General features: G+C 40.7%; 2 protein-coding genes across 8 annotated transcripts in view; one reads left to right on the forward strand and one right to left on the reverse strand.

Moving 5' to 3' along the window:
* LOC112495186 overlaps positions 1 to 10770 on the reverse strand; it is a 20485-nt gene extending 9715 nt beyond the window's left edge. The window contains exons 1-3 of one of the 3 annotated variants that reach the window (XM_025090671.1): positions 8548 to 10770; positions 2108 to 2326; positions 1512 to 2013 (exon numbers count right to left, since the gene is read on the reverse strand). In XM_025090671.1, the coding sequence (XP_024946439.1) occupies positions 2009 to 2013; positions 2108 to 2326; positions 8548 to 8626 (303 nt within the window). In that variant the 5' untranslated portion in view covers positions 8627 to 10770 and the 3' untranslated portion in view covers positions 1512 to 2008. The other 2 variants (XM_025090669.1, XM_025090670.1) reach the window with 2 other exon arrangements.
* Positions 1 to 17952, forward strand: part of LOC107273342 (serine/threonine-protein kinase 26) — a 53970-nt gene extending 36018 nt beyond the window's left edge. For all 5 annotated transcript variants that reach the window (XM_015751438.2, XM_015751437.2, XM_015751436.2 and 2 more), the window contains 9 exons: positions 5672 to 5896; positions 10914 to 11079; positions 11175 to 11332; positions 11517 to 11702; positions 12286 to 12431; positions 12517 to 12829; positions 13187 to 13585; positions 13778 to 14004; positions 14100 to 17952. In XM_015751438.2, coding sequence (XP_015606924.1) covers positions 5672 to 5896; positions 10914 to 11079; positions 11175 to 11332; positions 11517 to 11702; positions 12286 to 12431; positions 12517 to 12829; positions 13187 to 13585; positions 13778 to 14004; positions 14100 to 14109 — 1830 coding nt within the window. In that variant the 3' untranslated portion in view covers positions 14110 to 17952. The remainder of the gene's footprint in view (positions 1 to 5671; positions 5897 to 10913; positions 11080 to 11174; positions 11333 to 11516; positions 11703 to 12285; positions 12432 to 12516; positions 12830 to 13186; positions 13586 to 13777; positions 14005 to 14099) is intronic.
* Positions 17953 to 18222: the final 270 nt, after the last annotated feature.

Below are 18222 nucleotides of genomic sequence, written 5' to 3' on the forward strand. Positions count from 1 at the left end.
TTTTTAAAAAAAAAAAAAAAAAAAAAAAAAAAAAAAATACCTAACCTCAACAGCGCATAACCGATTTCCCAATTCAATTAAAAGTTTAAATCGAAATACTCTCCACGAGAATAGCATTTGTCTGGCTCTGAACTAAAAGTCCCTAGAACGTACATGTAATATCGTTACAGATATTCTAGTAACTTTTTTTCCGTGCACAAAGTCCCGCTTACCATTTCGTTCGAACTAGCCGAAGTTCACCGAGTCATGCCGAACCTACCCGAGCGTCGGTACAAGCAAATAAAATAAAATTGAAAATTGAATCGGTCAATTTCATACCGCAACTTTAAACCGCAAACTGCATTCGAACATAATCCCCTAGGGATCTGCCTGATCCCACAAGACTTATTTCAACGCTAAAAGTTCCACGACCTCGAGTAACTTAAAAAAAAAATCATTCTCCGTCCAGCAGTTCAGTTCGCCTGTTAGAAAGTAACTCGATGGCATCGTATTACAGACTATCGGATTCTCTTGTCTGGTTAAGCACAGCTCGTATGGCAGCTCAGACCTCAGACTGGACTCAGACTTGCAGGCATCTACGACCGAAGTAGACTCACCTAGTGGAATGACCTTGAATCGACGCGAAACGAAAAATTCTTTCTCGTTTTACTTTATTTTTTGCCCATTTTCTTTTTTTCCCTCGTCCAGCCTAACAACCTATACCTTCCCTTTTATCGCCAACTTGTATCGAGTGAAAGTTATACCGGACCCGAGTATAAATCTATGTATTTTTATACTTTTTCATTAATTTCCCATTTTTACCTTTTAATCCCATTTTCATTATTTGCCAAAGAAATTACGCAGACTATAAAATGGCCGCGGACTGTCACCGAGGGGTACGACAATGGTATAAATTTTTTTTTATTTAACAAATTCCTGTGTATCTTGTATACTAGGGGAATACCGGTGTAACAGGAACTGGTACAGGACTGGTTTGTGAACTGTAAACGTGAAGCTGGACTAATGTCGTGTACCTGGGATATACTTGCTGTAGTGTAGGTGTACGTGATATACCGTGAAGTTTGGATCGCTCTGGCGAGATGTCAGTTTTTTTTTTTTTCTGTTTACCCACTTACGTAGGCATGCGTGGTGGCTGTATATGCCACCTATGGTCCCACCTCGCTGGAATGACTGGGGATTACTTTTTTTTTTTTTCTTGAAACCCGCGACTTTTATTTTCGCGAATAAGGCGGGTCGAGGGCAGGGGACGGGAGACATTTAAAATTCCTGGGATTGTTATCACTAAACGGTACACGATATCCCTATGAATGAGTAGTGATCTCCTCTTTGTTTTTTCTTCTCAGACTTCCTCTTTTTCCACCTCGCCCTCCTTTCGAGATACGTTTATTTGCATTTAAATTGGATATTACCAGAGGCGAATGATACCACGATCATTGAGAGTGTAAAGCATAGAATCCTGTTATCTCATGGGTTCTCGGTCCCTTGCACTTAGCCTAATATATAAATATACAGGGTGTGCTGAAAATGCGAAAAAGAAAGTGTATTCTTGAAAATTTAAATTTTTCACGTGGTATCCATGTTGGATTTTTTGTGTACAGTTTTTTTTTTTCTATCACATAGACACAGACCAGCCACGCCGTACCAGTCTTTTGGTCTTACTTTCTCGTGTTACGACAATGCAATATTTATTTCTCGTAATTCAACATATGGGAAACCTTTCATTTTCTCCTTAACTCACGCGTCCTTCCACCTAACGATAACCAATGGGTTTGGTCGGAATCGAAGAAAATATTAGCGAAATCGATTTTTCCAGTGTACTTCGTTCTCCCTGTAATAATAAATTGCGCCTGCGCCATTGGCTTCGTGCAATTTTTCATAATGCAACAGTGTCCACGTAAGCCATCCATAGGTATACGTAGTCATTGGCATATATCTTGCATCCAAATAATCTCATCCACTCCTTAAACAACTAAGAATGTCGAAACGTCAGGAATCCAGTGGCGTAGCCTTAACCTGAAATCCAAAGGCGGAGGACGAGAAAAAGAAAAGTGCCCGCTATAATCTTAAATCACGAATCAAAGCACTCGAGTCATCCCTAGTTTATTACCACCAGTGTTGCCAACAACTTGGGGTGAAATACCAACGTTAGGTATACAACAGGCCTTGAGGGACTCGACCGAGTCCTCGTCGTCCGTGACCCGTGGGCTGTGGACCCGGATTCTTGAATTTACACATTCCCGTGAGTCACCGTCAGCGAATTCCAAAAAGATTTCTGCGCAGTTCTGCTCCACCGTGGTCGGTCGGGACAGTCTCGTGCAGGTGGACACTGGAAAAAAAAAAAAAATTCCCTAGAAATAAAATACCAGCACTGCAGTGGATATTGGGTCCATAGCCAAAAAAGCGTAGAATTAATGAAAGATTAAAAGTCCAATTTTCACCCTGCCGTATGTCACTAGATCGTTCATCTGATAAAAAAAAAAATCACCAGAAATAGTCGCAACGACCATTATTGAGCATTCGCCTTTATTCCTTTTTAATTAAATGAATATTCGTGCGTGCCGCGCCGGCAGCGCAGAAGACTGCCCTGGTCAAAATGAAAATGCATAAGTAACGTAAAAAAAAAATTTAACACCAACCTTAATTAATGAACACGGACCAAAGTCATGTGTACCAACGTACGTAATCGCGTTACGAAAAATACACACTGTGACGCTTTAATTGACTTGCGCAATTTCTCAGTGTGATATTAATAGGCAACCCCGTCCTGAAAGGTATAGTCAATCTATCGATCATACCACGATCTATATATGTATACCATACAACTATACCAGGGTCGAAATAACTCTCAACGTTATTTAATACGTCTTCGGAATCCAATTAATACATATTCCAAAGTTCTTCCTTCCTTCGCGCACCTATGCACTTTCTCCCCGTGAAATTAAAAGGCCGCTGAACTCGGCAACCGCCCGATGACTCTCGTTGCATTCAATCGCGTGGGCCTACGTCGTTTACGCAACCGTCGCTGCGCTCCTGCCAGCCTAACCTAACAATCACTATGCACACCGCGCGTCAAGATTAGTCTCATTACCAAAGTTAGAACCAGGTATATTGTATATGCTACCAACAATATAAAAAAAAAACACATCAAAAATAATAATGTACCATGTATTTATATATGTATATACCATCTATACGTTCTCAAAATACCATCCACGTTCCTATGAAATATGAAATTTCTCATGAGCCAAAAGCGAAACCACGTTGTCATCATTCCTTTTATTTCGCCCTTCTGCTACCCGGGCGTGAAGTTATCATCGAAATTTCTCAAAAATGTTTCAACAGTAGGCCTTTGCAATAGTTCTCGAGAAGTTCTATAGTTCCTGATAGGTTTTACCAATATTTCTGTTACGTAACATTACAAACATTGTGGTCCTACACGGGTGTCAGCTCCAGCACCGCACTTTTTTAAAATCTCTTAAAATGATTCAACAATAGGCTCTTTCAATAGTTCTCGAGGAGTGCTGTAGTTCCTGATAGGTTTTAACTATAGTTCTGCAACGTAACATCGTTAAAATACAAATTTTCAAAAATTCAGCTGGGACAGCACTTTTTTAAAAATATCTCAAAAATGTTTCAACAATAGGCTCTTTCAATGGTTCTCGAGGAGTTCTCAGATATTCCTCAGGTCTCATCACATTAATTAAAGTCGATGTCAACCATCTTGCTTTCCGTTTTACTACCCCTCGCCCGTCACCCTCCCTGTACCGTACTGGAGACTTTAAGGGATGGGTCCTACCGCCTTTGGCTAAGCAGTAACAACGAAGCCTTTTTAAGCGGCTGCGCCTCCTACCTACTCGTGTTATTCAGCCTCCTACCGACCTTTGACCTATTCGAGTGGCACTGCCGTTTACTTGAGCTTCTGTGTCGCTGATACTCACTAATTATAATTTGTGCCGTGAGTTGGCATGCCTGGGATTTTCGAGTGTGCAGTAACTTGGGATTAGTACTGTATATAGTATATATATGTATATATACATATAGTCCTTTACCTCATTTACCTCAAACCGACTATGGCATCCTGTATAGCTATATATTATACTTACGTGGATTAGGTTGACTTTCATCCTTGCCTCTGATGAATTAAGGAATTCCTTGACTAAATTCATCTGCCTAGTCGAATACCTCGATACGTCTAATCGGGGAAATTAGTAAGTTTAACCTTTGACACGGCAGTGAAATAAGTTTGGGAAGTTTCAAGAGACGTGAAGATTTTTATGAATTTTTTGGTCGGATAGTTATAACGTATGGGAGAGATAAGAAAAAAAAAAAATTGAGTAATTAAGGAGAACGTGAGGAAAGCTGGGTTCCTCTTAATTTTTACGAATTAGGTAATTTTACGAATTATGCTAATTATGCTAAAAGGTAGTTGACGGAGAGAAAAATGGTAAAAAGTAAGATTCGATGGAAAAAAAACGTGAAATTTTGTAAAAAAGTGCCGATGGACCGGTTCTTGGCGGAGTGGTAGGGGTCAGGGGGTGTAATTGGACGGTTGAAAGGTCAAGTGACTGAAAGATTGAATTGTTCGACGAGTACCTAGAGACTGCAATTTAAGTCGTGGATTAAGTGTTCCAGCGTTCCTTGTCCTTGCGTCTAGTTTAATTACGAGGGGTTCCTCGTTTCTTCGTTATTTTTACGGGCAAAAGTTCACCGGCTGATTATACTTGGTCTGGACTCAGTTACCTTACGGGTGGCTAGATTGGCAAAGCACGAAACCTTTGGGCTACATAGACGTTATCCTAAACGTATATCCGCCTTGAACTATACATAGAAAATAGCGGGTTGCGTAATCCCCGTCGCAGGGTGAAATTTAATTGTCACGACTTTCATGAAAATTCAACATGGCTACCGGCGTTGGGACTGTTGGATATATCGGTTGGATATCTGCTTTGCAGATTCTGATATTCACCCTCGTTCCTCGGCTGTCACTTTCCTTGGATATTTAAATATCCCGCCGAATTTCAATGGCTCCCAACTGACTCGGACCGAGCTTACCGAATATATTAGCATGCCAAATCGAAACGCGGCTGTATCGTCCCTTGTCGGGCGCACGTCCGTATCTTATTCAACATTTATCTACAGGGTTGTGCAAAAACAATAAAATTTTTTGGTAAAGAAAATAACAAAAAATTTTTTTTAAAATCAAATTTCATACTCTGTCTCATTTTTTTTTCTCAGTCATTTGGCTTCATTCGTGCTCGCGTATATTTTGGTTTTTTTTTTTTTTTTTTTTTTTTTACTGGATCACCCAGTATATCGAGCAATGCCTCTATAGACTAGGCCAATAACTTCCAAGCTCAACGTCACGTTGACACTCGATATAGTTCCTAATTAGCTGCACCACAGCGATTTGCACTTTTGTCTCGTGACTCCTCTCGGTGCACGTATCATCCGTTAGAAAGGAGCCAAGGAGAACTGCATTGCAACGGTGCATAAGTGCATTCGATTAATGACCGAAGGACGACGGTGCACCGGGGAAAGTCATACGTGACTCTTAGTACGTTTTTTTTCCCACGCGACAAAATCTTTAATAAGACTAAGGATTGGTCTTTAATTTTAGGAAAAAAAAAAAAAAAAATGTATTAAATTTTTTCCTTTTTTTTTTTCATTCCAGAAAGTAGACCCCGAGCTGATATTCACGAAACAGGAAAGAATCGGCAAAGGCAGCTTCGGCGAGGTCTTCAAAGGTATCGACAACAGAACCCAACAGGTCGTCGCCATAAAGATCATCGATCTCGAGGAAGCTGAAGATGAGATCGAGGACATCCAGCAAGAGATCATGGTGCTGTCGCAATGTGACAGTCCCTTCGTCACCAAGTACTACGGTTCCTACCTCAAGGCGAGTACCCATATACACCCTATCCAAAGAGTCTATCATCAGGGGCGTTCGGTCGCTTCCTCCGAACACGCCTTTATTTCACAATTTTCACGTGGATCACTGTGATTTTCTTATCGGCAGCGATGCGTGGAAACAAAATGGCGTCGTGCCTCGCGTGCACCAGGCAGCATCAGGTTCAAGATGGGAAGGGCGTTACGTTCTGTTAGACACCATTTCCGGTTTCACCTTTACCCTTCTATCTGTTCTATCGATACTTCCGGTTAATTCAATCACCTCTCCTTAATATATCTACACTCGAGTAGACACTTCCGGAAGCTACCTTTACGTCTACCAGGAGAGTCTTGAGTCGTGACGTCATTGATATATATGTATACATATTTCAATGAAATATTTTGATCTTTTCCAAAAATCCAATTTCACCCTTAGATCGATTTTTAACCTATACCTCGCTCTCACGTAACGGAGAGTCATTCGAGGTCGATTGTGCGACTATGGGATAGTTTTTAAATACGACACGATTTCACGATCCTTCGCCGATCCGCGTCTCGATCTTGGATTTCACAAGGAGAGAAAAGCTTGCTCGGTTTTACGGTGATCTGCCAATTGCATTGCGTTTAGGCCTTAATGATTTCTCTGGTAATATTGGCAAAAATACATTTCTTCATATCAGCATTGATTGTAATCGCAAATATTACGCAATATCGTGCAAAGCTATAAACTTTCCCTCAAAACGTTTAATTGACTTTCCAATTAATTGCGCAATCGTTTGATAACTTTCATTTCTCGTTTGAAATATTTTTTTTTTTTTTTTTTTTTTTTTTTTTTTTTTTTTTTTTTTTTTTTTTTTTTTTTTTTTTTTTTTTTTTTTTTTTTTTTTTTTTTTTTTTTTTTTTTTTTTTTTTTTTTTTTTTTCCTTTCTATTTATCGATCTCGAGGGAAATCTCTTAGTACTGTTTATTTTCTACAGTGGGTTGATAATGATCCAAGGCTCGGCCCGGTGATCGTTAACGTTCGTTGTATATTCATCGTTGAGATAAAAAAACTTTTTTAGGGAGATTAAATTTCAGGATGCTGATCCATTGTGCATTGGTAATCATTTCAAGTTTTCGTATATCCCGGAACAGGGTCCATGGATAATAATTTCATCTTTCGTCCCTTGTTTCCCCTTCAGGAAATACAAGACTCGAAGTTCAGTTCTAAATTATATTGTATAATTAATTTACGTGGACCATTATCGTGCTTTCCTCGGTGGGATCCTTGGGGTATCTTGGGATGAACAGGAAGGATCCTTGTATAGTGAACGGGAAACGGGAGCGATAAGGATAGGAGATGAATAGGGAATTTTATTGAGAAATCGGGAAAGTGGGATATTTGACTTTGGGATGAAGTCGCGCGGTGATTGAAAGAATTTGAAAATCGTTGAAAATAATGTTACGGTAGGATTTAAAAATATTACAATTTTTGGGCATTCCGAAAAATGTCCGGTCGTCGTGGACCGGGATTCTGCGCGTTTGGACTCTGTGACGTTGGGTTGCATGTAGAGTGACAGTGCGAAAGTCTTGTTGCCGTGATACTATGACGGCTGTGCACGGATGCTGCAGAGAAATCTGTTGGGAAACTGCAGCAGACTGCATAAACGTGACTGTGAGATCGAAATAGGGAGACTCGTGACTGGAGAGAAGATTGAAAATTCGTATCTTTATGGCTGCTGGGAAAAAATTCATGGGTACCATAGTGGTAGGTGTGGTTGAATTTGCATTGAATTCAAAGAAGTCTGTGATTAGGATGAGATGACAGTCATTTTGTCCAGATAGAAAAAAAAATACTTGGTGTCTCCGTACTGTAATGATTTGCAGATGAGATTGTAATTTTGAAATCTCCTGATACTTACTTGGCTTTGTATGCTAATTTATAGTGTATATATCCTTGAGGCTGTTTGAATTTTCATGGGAATTACGTCCTGCTAGTTTAATCGATATTTGAATTAAATAGCAGAGACACCATTTTCAGCGTGGGACACGTGGCAGTCATTTGCAAACATAAACTACGCGTTGCTAATGCCGCACTGTCTCTCTATACGGGGTGAAACCTAATGAGCAAAGGATTAGCTGGAACTCATTAAGAGAAATGTGTACTCGTCCGGAAACAATAATCTTTTAATCGACCCCCATGAAAATTTCTCCGTTTAACTCGTCACTTCTCTTGCACTGGATCGGTCGGCCATTATCATCGTTATAAATTGTATATACACGTCACTCCCGGTATTATTTTTCACCCTGTATAAAAGTCTAGCGAAAGAATATTTGTTATGTTCCGAAAGCAGCTTAGCTACCCAGTAACGTGGAACGTGAATACCTATACATCGGCTTACTACATTATGCTTTATGTAACGTTGCAACTGGCAACGCGCTATTATTAGCCAAGCAATTTCCTAATGGCTCGGACCTCTTATTCGACGTGGTCCGGGAATAGACTTGGGACTCGACACAGCATGGACTGGTTTTTTGTCGCAATTACGCTTAATTGACAGCCGGAGGAATCGTCTGCTTTCACTCCTCCCATAGCCGAGCGTTTGGACGTCATGGCGAAAAGTTAGTCGTAACGTCGTATAGAAAGACATAAATATAGAAGTTAAATGATTTCATAAATACCGTAAAACCGTCCAACTGTCAATAATTTCCTACTAACGATGGATTTTATGTATTTCACTTGGAGTATTTCGTATGTCATTTTGTTTCTTCAGTCGATTTTCAAGAAAACAAGTCGCATAGCCTGCCGGGTATTCCTGCCGCGGCAGTAATTCCGTGCGAGCGTCCATTACTGGCGTGTACGTCCGCTGTGCGCATGCGCGGTACTGCTAGAGTCAAATCGACGACCGAAGCGAGCGTTACGAAAATAAAAATTATTATCGAGAGGGTTAACGAACCCTGACGATACTCTGTAAAGACGTGTTGATTAAAAAGCGTCGTACTGAGAACGCCTGGCGTCCAGTTTCGAAATCTAATGCGATTAGTTGTTTGTTGACGTTTAGCGGGAATGATACGGAATGAATCAGCCGTCGCGTCACTTTTGTACCGCTGAATGAAGATCCTGAACGTGACGTTCGCTCTCATTTATAAAGCCTCGTTCACATTGAGGAGACAAGACACGAAATTGAGGAAAATGGGTTCACCCGACAAGTCGTCTCTTGGAAAATTAAACGTGTCGTTGGAAAAGCTTCAGGCTGAGTGCTCTTGTCATACTTCGTAAGCCTCCGGACGTTGTTTCCCCAGTTCCAGAGTTCCCTTCATCATCCTTTTGTCACAAAAGCTTATTGGCCAAGACGTAGACGTTGGAAGTCCCAGATTTCTTCGTGGAACACTCATTGTTATATGTCAGCCTTGACGTAATCGTTAAACGGCCGCATTCGAAACGAATAACGCGTTGAATGACGTCGCTCTGTGCCGAGTGACGTGAGTCGTTAGAACGACCTATTTTTTCTTTACTCACCCTACATAACATTTAAGGTACTCTCCACACCTAAATAATTCATTGAAAATCCTTTATTATCCAATCCATAGATATTTTGACAAATAACATTTCTCAACGAGCAGTAAACACGTATGAGCAATTTTCTTTTAAAATAAGAATTCATCTTTACGACTATGGGTTGAGTGACCTCGTGACAACAGCCACCCACGTCGACATCTGCATAAGAATGACAGACCGACGCTATCGGCGTCGCTTTTTTTTTTCCCCTGGCAAGCTTTAAATAAATAACATAGTTTTACGGCACACCAAGGTCCTTAAACCCCATCCTCATGAATATCCTTACTTCAGAAACGAACCTTATTTTTCCAGCACATAAGAACCCTTCAAAGTGTTCCGTAAGCACTTTAGTCCATGTACGAGATCACGCTAAGAGATTTATCTATCTCGCAATTGTATCTACGTCCTCGAGGACGGATTCTATTTAAGGAGTCCTTGGGAAATTGGCGACAGTCGCTAATTAGAAATTAGATTTATCCACGTGATCTATTATGTCTAACTTACAACGTCCGTACGCCCACCTAACCTATACTCCCCTACCGCACACTCTAGGAAGCTGGCTTAACTTCCTCAACCAGGAAATCCAATAGTCCTATCCCCGTATACCCTGCCATCCTCCCTCGTCCAAGAATATTGCCTTCCCAGGACTTTATACAGTTTCCAAGACCGTCCGTGCCGCGATAATGCAGAAGTTCCTGCGGTGATACTAAGCACCCTTGAATCCTTCGATTTTACAAGAATCTCTTCTGTCGACCTTTGACCTACCTTGCTATATTCAATTCATGAGTTTCCAGCACGAAATCTCCTTACACTTTACGCAGGTATACACTTTCCTTTAATTTTTTTTAACTGACAATTTTTTATCCTCCTTACCAACTCCCTATACATTTATTTTTTCCCCTCATCCACCTAAATCAACCGACGGACGACAAAACAAGCGAAACAACATGTCCGTCGGCCTTGCACGGATCGTCGGGTAATCAGGTGGATTATTAACGAGCGATGTCGCGCGCTCGCTCTATCGCCTAGCAGTCCCATTACTATGATCTATCGGATCGCACCACGCAGCTGGCCCTTCTATACCGTAGGGGATGGTCGCTACTGTTGTCCGACGGTTATAATTATAGCCGTGACCCAATAGATGGCGCGTCGACTCAGTGCTTAAAGTAACGCCTAGAACGGAGAGAAAAGGCATTAAATAGAATAGATTTTACAGAGGAGCACAAAGCTGAACTGTCAACGATCTATTCTTAGTAAATCTTTGAACTGACTGTGTATTGCTGGCACCTGAAAGAAAATTTTTGAGTTAGTTGCTTTCGCTTTAGGAGAAACTGTAGACTCGAGGTGTTTCTCTAGTTGTCAGTAATGATAAAAACTGCCACCTTATCTTCCATTGTCCATTACACGTCTCTTATCACCCATAAATTACATTTCTCATCCTATTATTACATTACATATTACATTCCTATTGTCTCGAATTTATTTTTAGGGCACAAAGCTATGGATCATCATGGAGTACCTGGGCGGCGGCTCAGCCCTGGATCTCATGAAGGCCGGCAGCTTCGAAGAAATGCACATTGCCGTCATTTTGCGCGAAGTCCTCAAGGGATTGGATTACCTGCACAGCGAACGTAAATTGCATCGTGATATTAAAGGTAGGTCCACACTGTACCGCCGAGTATCGGTGTACTCGTGATTTGCATAATAAACGACTGATTCGTTAATCGTCTATATTCATTATTTATTTCAGCCGCAAACGTTCTCCTCAGCGAGATGGGCGACGTGAAGTTGGCTGATTTCGGCGTGGCCGGCCAGTTGACCAACACGACAAGCAAGAGAAACACTTTCGTCGGTACCCCATTTTGGATGGCGCCGGAAGTCATTAAGCAGTCAGCCTATGATTCGAAGGTAGAGGAAGACAGTTTTATAAGGAAGTGTAAGAAGTGGAGTGACGTTGAATTATTTTTTTTTATTAAACTTCCTCTTCCTATACTCACTTCAGAGACCGTAACATCGCGTACGGTCACGTTTTCATTAACACCTTGTTAACGCTATGCTCTACGTGTAACGCACTCTCTATTTTGGTGGTCAGGCTGACATTTGGTCGCTGGGAATCACGGCGATAGAACTAGCCAAGGGCGAACCTCCGAACAGCGAGCTACATCCCATGAGAGTGCTGTTTCTTATACCGAAGAACAATCCGCCACAGTTGACTGGAAACTACACGAAACAGTTCAAGGAGTTCGTCGAGGCCTGTTTGAACAAAGATCCGGAAAACGTGAGTGTCTCTGGAGATACGTGAGTCTCCGATATCCAGCCAATGGTAGCAGCACAAGTTCTTCGTAAAAATTTGGAAGTTTCTGGAGCACGAGGAAACGATAATATGGAATCAATTTAAATACACCGAGTGACGTCGTACCTTCGCTAACCAATGGGGACTCGCTCAATTAATTACAGACAACGAAATTCATAAGGATAATTGAAAGGGGCAATAGCCTGTTTTTAACTATCGATTAAATCTTTGGTTATACGATGTTTTGTAGTGATACAAAATTATTTCTATAAAACGTACTATAGTTTTATTGACTCTGGAACTTTTCTGTTCACGAGTAAATTATGTGGACTCGGGAGGAATTTTTGTAAATGAAAATGAATATCCGTTGTATGGATTATCCTTGAGGATTTTTTGGGTAATTTTATACGGGATGGGTTTACGGTATTGATTGACCTTATAGGAATCGCATGGTCGATCAAGCACGAGACTCGTGGCGGAAATGACATGACAGGATATTCGTTACCCGAGTTGTTACTGGGATGATCATTATGTCGATATGTCACTCATTTGTAATCCTCTTGCGCAGAGACCGACGGCCAAGGATTTGCTGAAGTTCCAATTCATCAGGAAGGCCAAGAAGAACTCGTATCTCATCGACCTCATCGACAGGTACAAGAAGTGGAAGTCTCAGCGTAGCGAGGAATCTGAAACGGAGAGTGAAAATTCAGACTCGTAAGTGTCACGTGATAAATAAAAAAATTTATTTCGATTCTCTCTGTACGTGTATGTATATGCTGGTTTTCATTTTGATCCTCAGCGAAGAGTCCAAGCAGGATAGTGACATGGATGAACCATGGATAATGACAGTGAAAGGTCCACATGGCGTCAAGGGGTCTGTTCTGCCAATGCTACCGTTGGATGATCAACCACCGTCGCTGACCATAACACACACTCCTAATCACAGATCATCAAATCACAACCAATCGCAAAGCAAACCTCATGCTAATGGAGCCTCCAGGTCACCGCCAAAGGAGTCTAATTTAAATCATTATAGAACCGACTCCAGGGACTCTAGGGAGTCGAGAGAGTCTAGGGACTCGCTACGGGAAGGCCAGTCTAAACACACACCGGTACGTTCATTTACATTGTACCGTTATAACTTATTAGTGCTCGTTTGAAATTGTGGCCTTGTGCACCATTGATAAATAACCTGGTTTTTTTCTGATGGGAGGAGAAAATATATAAAAGGTATTGCATGTCTTGTATCAAAGTTTCCCAATCGCACGTGAACTATTCATTAGTTATGAATAAATGAAACGTGTTTCTCATATCCTGGTTATTAGACTGGGGTCGTTTAACGATATTTATCAGGAGATCTTTGATTCTTCAAAGATATCAGTAATTCGTTATTGACTATACACAGAATTATTCTTTTTGTGATATTGATACGTTGGATAATTAAATAGCCTGTGTTTTCTCGATTTAAGTCACGTCCGCACGAGGCAGCACCTCCACCGCCGGTGGAAACCCGAGAGAACCGAGAGAATCGTGAAAATCGTGAAAATAGAGAGAGTCGGGAATTCCGTGACTCCAGCAGGGAATCCATTCAGAGGGCTCCCACCAAGGAGAGGCGCGGCGACGTTCAAGAGAGTAGAGAGAGGGACCGGGAGAGGGAGTCCAGGGAGAGGGAGCGTGATCGGGAGCGAGAGAGAGAACGGGAGAGGGATAATACACGTGAGAAGAGAAATAGCAAACCGGAAGTTCCGGTGGTACCGCTGGTCGACCACAGGGCTACCGAAGAGAAGCAGAGACCTAGAAGTTCTCAGGAATTGAAGCATCCTCGAAGCGCAGCGCTCTCTGGCGTTATTCTACCGCTTCTCTCAGAGGTGATAGACGATTTATAATTATCTAATTAATTTTTTCTTTCAAGTCGCCATTCGTCATTTCTTTTCATTACGGACGTAACTGATACCATTGCTTAATTAATCTAATCAGTTACAGTCTCTTGTGCGATAATACAAAACAGCTCTGACAACTTAACACGAGGGATCCTGTAGTAAGTTTTGTATGCTTTTCAGCTACAACGGAAGCATCAATACACGACGAGGGACAATAATGGCGAGGGTGGTAGTGGGGTTGGTAGAAACGGCGGTGCGATAGACGAACTTCGCGGTGCTTTTGAACTGGCGGAACGCACGTCGCCTGGTATGAGCGAAGCACTCGTCCGGGAAGTCCTGAAGGCTTTGCTTCCTGCTAATCACTCGGACGGCCGGCTATCCATGCTCATGGACAAAGTTACTTTAAGGTGCCTATAAGGATGTTTCTTTTTTCTTAATATTAAAGTTCTGTAGGGTAGTTGTTCCTTAATATAGTAGTTAATTAATTTTGTTTTACTTTCAGGGACACGTAGGGACGCGAGCGGGCGAGGGTTCGCAAGAGATTGTGGTCCGAGAACATCTTAACACTCTAACCTATCATTATCCTCTAATTTCCCTTTAATTACCATTATTCATTCGCTCCAGAACGAAAAAGAGCTTTCTCGATTATCGCTTCTTGAGAAAGATTCTGATGGTACAGGATAATTCACTTTCAATGTGCGACAGTCTCATTCGGTGCAGAAATTATAAGAACACAAGTACAAGTAAACCAATTGGAAAGGAGGATAGAGTCGGTGGCACATTTACAAAAGTTTTCCTGTACTGTCCAAATGAAAAATCGCCGAAAAAGAGAGAGAGAGAGAGAGAAAAGAAGAAACAAGCCAAACCGATTCGTTTCTACGTCAAAGTATCTTCCACAATTGTGACGAATCAGGGATCATCCAGCACGTGCATATTGATTGTTAAGAAATCGTAAATCGTGAACGATAACTTAATTCGTAATCTTCGAATCGCTGTAGTCACAATGAAGATGTAAATTGACAAGGAGCACTGAGTCAGACGTATTTGATAAGCGCTGACATTTCGATATTCGTTGACACGTTCTTGCCTCAATCGTCCGGAGTTCATGTTAGGCAGGTCACACAAAAGATACTAATACTACCGATCTTTGACCTTTGTACGAGACACAGCTTTCTCGTGGTAGACACTTTTTTTTTAGAAATGATAGGGATAAGTGATAAACGATAACGAAAAAGCATAAACCCGTAAGGGACTTCCATGATAAGTCTTTTTCCGCGACCTTCTTCGAACGCAATGGAGAAGAGCGTCGATAAAGATAACACAAAGTACCAGGATAGACGAATAAATAATTAATTGATACAAGTAACCCAGATGATGATAATACTGTCCACTAGCAGGATCATTATGAACGATCTCTAGTATATCCAAGCGGGGTAACGTACTGTAGTCCCCAGTAAGACATTCGCAGGACATAGCGCCACGTAAGACTTAATGCATACGCGTAGAGTCAAGAGAAAGTTAGAACGACGAAAGATATGAGTAACCACGTAGGACGAGTTGTGGCGAGATTTTATTCTGAATTATTTAATGCGTGCGAGGATGTGTAGACTCCGGACGATAACAGAGAAGAAATTCAAAGAGAGGTTCCTGGCCACGTTCGCCAGGTTACCTTGTAAATATGTATGTAGCACGATAAGATAGACTTATTGTTCTAACGGTCGACCGTCTCCAGGGTAATTGTATTTGCGAGGATCAGGAAGCGACGCTCATGTAGTGAATCGTCTCTTCTTCGAGGAGTCAAATATTTAGCTGCTATGAATAACCGGATCGAATTATAATATGTTGGCAGCCTTTGTAGATATGTAGCCGGATATCCTGTCTCGCTTCGAGTAGTACAATAAATAAGTCTGCCAGTGGCGTTTGGAAAGTCAATTATGCGTGGAGCTGAAGGAAAGTGGCTGCCGAGCGAAAATGTTCCATTACGTTTGTCAATTCTTGTAACGTTTTTACTTTAGTTTTCTTCTGGAATGTTCGACCGGGTCTAAGTAGACATTACCCAGGGGCACGGTGACTCTTAATCCACATTGTTTGTAAACTAATGTATTTTATAATATATAGAGAAATTCCTCGTGGCGGAGAGTGTAACGTTTTACAGGATGATTCATGGTTAATTAATGTTTCTTCCTGGACGTTGCTTATCCATTTGTTCAGGACGAACTATGAACCGCCTTGTGTGAAAGGACAGTAAGAGCGGTTGAGTGAGATTGCTTGTATGAAAGGGTGGGAGAGAGTGTGTGTATGCGTGTGTGTGAAAGCAGCTTTGAAAAACATGGAAACGAAAAAAGAGACATAGAATGTGTATGCGAAGAGTAGTATATTCCAAGAGTGAGAAAGAGAGAGAGAAAAATAAATAAACCATATTGATGAACTTAGTTGTAAAACTGGTAAAAGAAATAGTATTAATCTAGTAATGGAAAAACGCGTGCACGACATAAGATATGCGTTTTAAAAAAACATCTCTATGGTTAATACAGATGAATCGAAGAGAGGGAGAAGAAAAAAGATAACTCGAGTACACACTTAGATAGTTTTATTCCAGTCGCTGTGAACCTTCGAAGGAGGAAGTTTAATGAGTCGATAGCTCATGAATTACCAATAACTTGAAGACAAAGAATATTAACTATAGACATTGTGAATCCTCCCAAAATCCTTTCGTTACATTCATTTCCTCCATCTGCTCTTAAAACTATTCCTTGACAAAAGATGAATATATATATATATATAAATATAAATATACATATACACGACGAAGTTTTACCCTTAGTTGGAGGGAAAAAACATGCGCTATCAATCGCTACGTTTATTATTCATTAATCAATCCTATTGTTAAACGATTAATTATTATTCTTTCTACGTTGGGTTAGGTTTTTATTTCTCTTTTTATTGTCATTCGATTCTTTCGCATCATTTCCAATCATTTGTACTGTTATTGTCGGATCTCGAGAACGCAATCCTCCACGTTCGCACATCAGCAATCCTCATTGACGCTGCCATAGAAAACGTGCCACGGTCGCGCGACGAAAGTCGCAGACGCACGGCCAATGCGTACATGAAAAGTCATCCAAAGGAATTACAGAGTCGGTCGATCTGGAACACGCGCCAAAATGATCCACGTCCATGATGGCTACTGCTGCTATTATTAATTAACGCTGTCGCTGCTGCTGCTGAACTATAATTCCTCACAAATTAGGGCAACAACTTCGCAAGAGATTTCCGTGATAGCGACCGATCTCGCGTCCATCTTTAAATCGTAATGAATATATATTTACGCGTACCGCATTAAGGAGACACCTGAAATAATTAAGCGTGCGTTTCTCTTACGCTAAACAGTCTAGTAAAGCGTTACTACATGGCCCGATGTACGGCGTTGATTATGTAATTTGCAAAATTGTAATTACTACCTATGGCTACTATCCCTAAGTCTTATAAGAGTATTTAAGGGTTGAGTTTTCGGATACGGAGACACTGGGCGTCGGGACGACCAGCGTCTTATGGACGAACGAGAGTACTAGCCACGTTCATTATTTCACATATTGTGTATATTGCGAATCATTTATTACATTTATCGTGTGAATCTTTCTTATAATCGTCTTTTCCTTTTGTCTCTTGAATCTTCAAGCGTTTTTCGATCATCGTACGAAGCGGGGGAAGATAAATTTGTAGGAGGAATCGATCTTTTCTTTTTTTTTTTTTTTTGGATTTTTCTAGACATAGCTTTTTAAATCTTTTTTATATGTGGCCATTATCGCGATTGTTTTAACTCGGCGAAAAAGATTGTATTTTTTCTTTGGTTTTTAATTTTTTTTTTCTTTCTTCTATTTTTCTTCTCCTTATCTTCGTCGCGCACTGTATTTCATTGTTTCTCGAGTGCGTCGTAATGCTGTGATGATTATGGACTTTTTTAGTAATTTTATCTTGTTACGTTTGCAAATAATGTTTTTCTTTTGATTTACACGCGAAATGACGTACTATCGTGAAAAGGCATTAGTATAAATCGGTTTAAGATATTTTGTGAGAATTGCAGAAGCGATTATTGCGACGCAATCCAATCCGAATTATATGTCCCAATTGTATCCAGCACTCTTTCTCTGTATCATATACTCTTAGCCACTATTCATAATTATTCAACGTTATAACAATTGTGGTAACAATAATATCGACGTAGAATATATATATTTTTTGTATTTTACTTCTACCTTGGCTGCGTTGGACTGTATTATATTAATTGTATGTGGCATGCCGAGGGCGTGTACAAATATGGAATAAACATTAAATAAAATCAATATTGACAGAAATCGTTTTCATACGTCTAATTGATTTAATTTCTCAAATACATGGATCTGAGGTTCAAATTAGGCGATTGATAATTGGCTGGATAAGCCGCGAAAAAAGAAAGAAGATATCAGTTGTACAAAATGAGCTGTCACTGACTGACTCAAAAGTTAATTCAAAAATCGATGATCTAGACAGAGATAAGTAGGGAGATGCACAACGGTACGGTTTTAGGCGATACGAGAATCATGGCGCTCAATCGTAGCGGCGAGTCTGGAAGTAGGATTTTGTGA

Source organism: Cephus cinctus, unplaced genomic scaffold (assembly GCF_000341935.2).
Source record: "Cephus cinctus unplaced genomic scaffold, Ccin1 Ccin1_scaffold1576, whole genome shotgun sequence".
Lineage (NCBI taxonomy): Eukaryota > Metazoa > Arthropoda > Insecta > Hymenoptera > Cephidae > Cephus > Cephus cinctus.